Source organism: Humulus lupulus, chromosome X, assembly GCF_963169125.1.
Source record: "Humulus lupulus chromosome X, drHumLupu1.1, whole genome shotgun sequence".
NCBI classification, from domain to species: domain Eukaryota; kingdom Viridiplantae; phylum Streptophyta; class Magnoliopsida; order Rosales; family Cannabaceae; genus Humulus; species Humulus lupulus.
In genome coordinates, this window is record NC_084802.1 from 35,708,705 (window position 1) to 35,711,599 (window position 2,895).

The 2,895-nt window shown below is 37.6% G+C and overlaps 1 protein-coding gene across 1 annotated transcript; it reads left to right on the plus strand.

Annotated features, from left to right (window-relative positions):
- The first annotated feature begins 971 nt into the window (after positions 1-971).
- Positions 972-1,624, plus strand: LOC133805711 (uncharacterized). Its single transcript, XM_062243874.1, has 2 exons — positions 972-1,109; positions 1,223-1,624. Exons 1-2 carry the CDS (start codon positions 972-974, stop codon positions 1,622-1,624), a joined length of 540 nt encoding a protein of 179 aa, XP_062099858.1.
- The last annotated feature ends 1,271 nt before the right edge of the window (positions 1,625-2,895 follow it).

Consider the following 2,895-nt stretch of genomic DNA (forward strand, 5'->3'; position numbering starts at 1 on the left):
ACCAAAATATTTTAACCCTAACCTGTCAAATGACTTTAGAAACACATTTATGTTCAAACGACCTAATTATCAGGTCTTGCACTATTTTACGCACACAGTGTAACGATCTTGGTTACCCAGAGAATTACATGAATGGTACTACTTGTACCATAATAGATGCTGCAACAAGAGGTGTGTTCATGAGGAAAATGGCTAATGAAGCTTATGAATTGTTAGAGGAGATGGAGATGAATAACTACTAGTGGCCAACTGAGAGTTGACAACCAAAGAAGGTGGCTGGTATGATTGAATTGAATACTATTTCCATGCTTACAGCTCAAGTGGCATCTTTCACAAAACAATTACAACATACCAATCTCCCATCCCAAGCCATGCAAGTATAGAATTTATGTGAGACATGTGGTAGTGCCTATCCACTAAATCAGTGCCTTGCCCTGGATATGAATAATATGCCCATGGAACAAGTGCAAGCCATAGGGAATTTCCGAAGGCCAACCAACAACCCCTTTACTATGTCATACAACCAAGGGTGGACGAATCACCCTAACTTCTCATGGACGAATAACCAAGCCACATAGCAGTCTTTCCCTCCAAATCACCAACAATTCCCACCTCCACAGCCACAACCACAACAGTCTTTCCAATAACCTCCTCCTGGATTCTATCAACCACAGGCTAGACCCTCACAATAACAAAATTTAATGAAGCATCTTGAACCACAGTCTGATGTATTGAATCATCTTATGATTGAGACAAGGGCATCTATCAGAAGTTTAGAGACTCAGATCGGTCAATTGGCTACTTTGATGATAAATTGAGCTCAAGGAAATTTGCCTAGAACTACTGAGGTAAACCCCAAAGAGTAGTGAAATACAATATCTTTGAGGAGTGGAACCCAATATGAAGAGCTAAGAAAGAATCAGTCAGAGGAGGTGAATCAGTAGCTAAAGAGAAAAGGCACAATAGAAAATATGGGTAAAGTAGAAAAGGAGGTTACTGAGAACCTTAAGAAGAAGCAGCCAGAAATAAGCATAAATCATCATATCAAGATTCCTTATCCACAGAGGTTTCGAAAGAATACGCTCGACAAGCAGTTTTCTAAATTTTTGGTTATCTTTTGCTGAGGCATTTGAAAAAATGCCAAGTTATGTTAAAATTATGAAGGAGATCCTATCAAAGAAAAAATAAATTGGAGGACTATGAGACAATGGCACTTACTTAGGAGTGCAACGTAATACTCCAAAAGAAGCTACCTCCCAAGCTCAAGGATCTGGGTTGTTTCAACATTCCTTGTACTATAGGAAATGAGGTTTTTAAGCGAGCACTTTGTGATTTAGGGGAAATTGTGAATTTAATATCTCTATCCATTTATCGAAAACAAAAATTGGGAGAAGCTAAGTCAACAATTGTGAAGCTTCAGATAGTGGATCACTCAGTGAAACACCTTCACGGAGTGATTGAGGATGTTCTAGTAAAGGTGGACAAGTTCATCTTCCCTGCATATTTCATTATTCTAGATTTGGAGGAGGATGCAAACATCCCAATAATTCTTGGAAGGCCATTCTTGGCTACTGGGAGAGCACTAATCGATGTGCAAAAAGGAGAATTACAATTGCGAGTGTAAAAAGAGGAAGTGACGTTTAAGGTGTTTGTAGCAACTAAAATTCCTACTTGTTGTAGAGTTGATGCAGTGGATGTTGATAGGAGTCCTACAAGTACAAAAAATAAGAAGGTAGAACTTTAAAGGGGTACTCGATCTATTCGTCGTAAAATGCGTCCGATTTTTTTTATGGAAAGATGAAAGATGAGGATGTCGGGACTCTTAATTTTCTCAATTTTAAAAATCAAGGCTCTTCATTGGTGTTTAATGTGCAGAATGATTTAATTGGTGGATTAGACCCTGGTTAATTTTGAAGAGGAGGTTCAGCGTCCGACTGAATGACGTTAACGACAGCGCTATTGGGAGGCATCTCAATCTTTTTCTCATTTTGTTATTTTTTTTATTTTCGTTTGAAGTTTGGACAATTTTTCTATGTTTAATTTTAATTTTTATGTTTTTTTTTTCACATTTATAGAATTTTAGACTTTAATTTATCAAATTTAAACCGTGGAAATCGTGAGAACTTGTAAGAAAAAAATATTTAAGCAGGTATCGATTTTTGCGCCACGGCGCCCCACATTTGAGCCACGACGCTTGAAAAGTCAGAGGCCCAGGGATTTTTGGAGAGACCCAGGCGTCGCGGCGCCACAGGATAGAGCCGCGACGCCATAGGATAGAGCCGTGACGCCACAGGATAGAGTCGCGATGCGCTTACCCAGAAAAAAAAGAACCACCATACTGATGTGGTGGTTATGTTAGTTTTCTTTTCTCTTAATCTTTTTAACACATTTGGGGCAATGTGTTATTTAAGTTTGGGGGATGGATTACTTGGTTTTAGCTGTTTTATTTTAGTTGTTTTTAGTTTGTTGACCCTCAATTTGGTCAACGACACGGAGTCACAAAAAATGATAGGAAGTAAAGAACTCAATTCAAGAATGTAAATGACACAAGGATTTTATAGTGGTTCAGCCCCAGAGATTGGTAATAACCTACATCCACTTAGTGTTTTTATTGATGTAAAACCCCAAAACTTGCGATCACCGAACAAGGGTGCACTGAGTTTCACAAGTCTTAAAGCTTGATACAAGTACTGCATATAAAAACACTATTTCTCTCTGAATACAAAATATTGCGTGTCAAATAAAAGAATCCTATGAGTTCTATTTATAGGCTTATGGAGGTACATATGGGCCTATGGGCTATGTTCAATTGACGTTAGAAGCATAAAAAAATAATAAAATAAATAATGATATTTACATTTAAAATAGTAAATATCTCTGAAATATCCATTTATG

Excerpts from the sequence above, each read along its gene's own strand:
- LOC133805711 (XM_062243874.1), top strand. The coding sequence starts at position 972 with ATGGGTAAAGTAGAAAAGGAGGTTACTGAGAACCTTAAGAAGAAGCAG. Across the intron at positions 1,110-1,222 it reads AGCAGTTTTCTAAATTTTTG|GAGTGCAACGTAATACTCCA; the intron begins GTTATCTTTTGC and ends GCACTTACTTAG.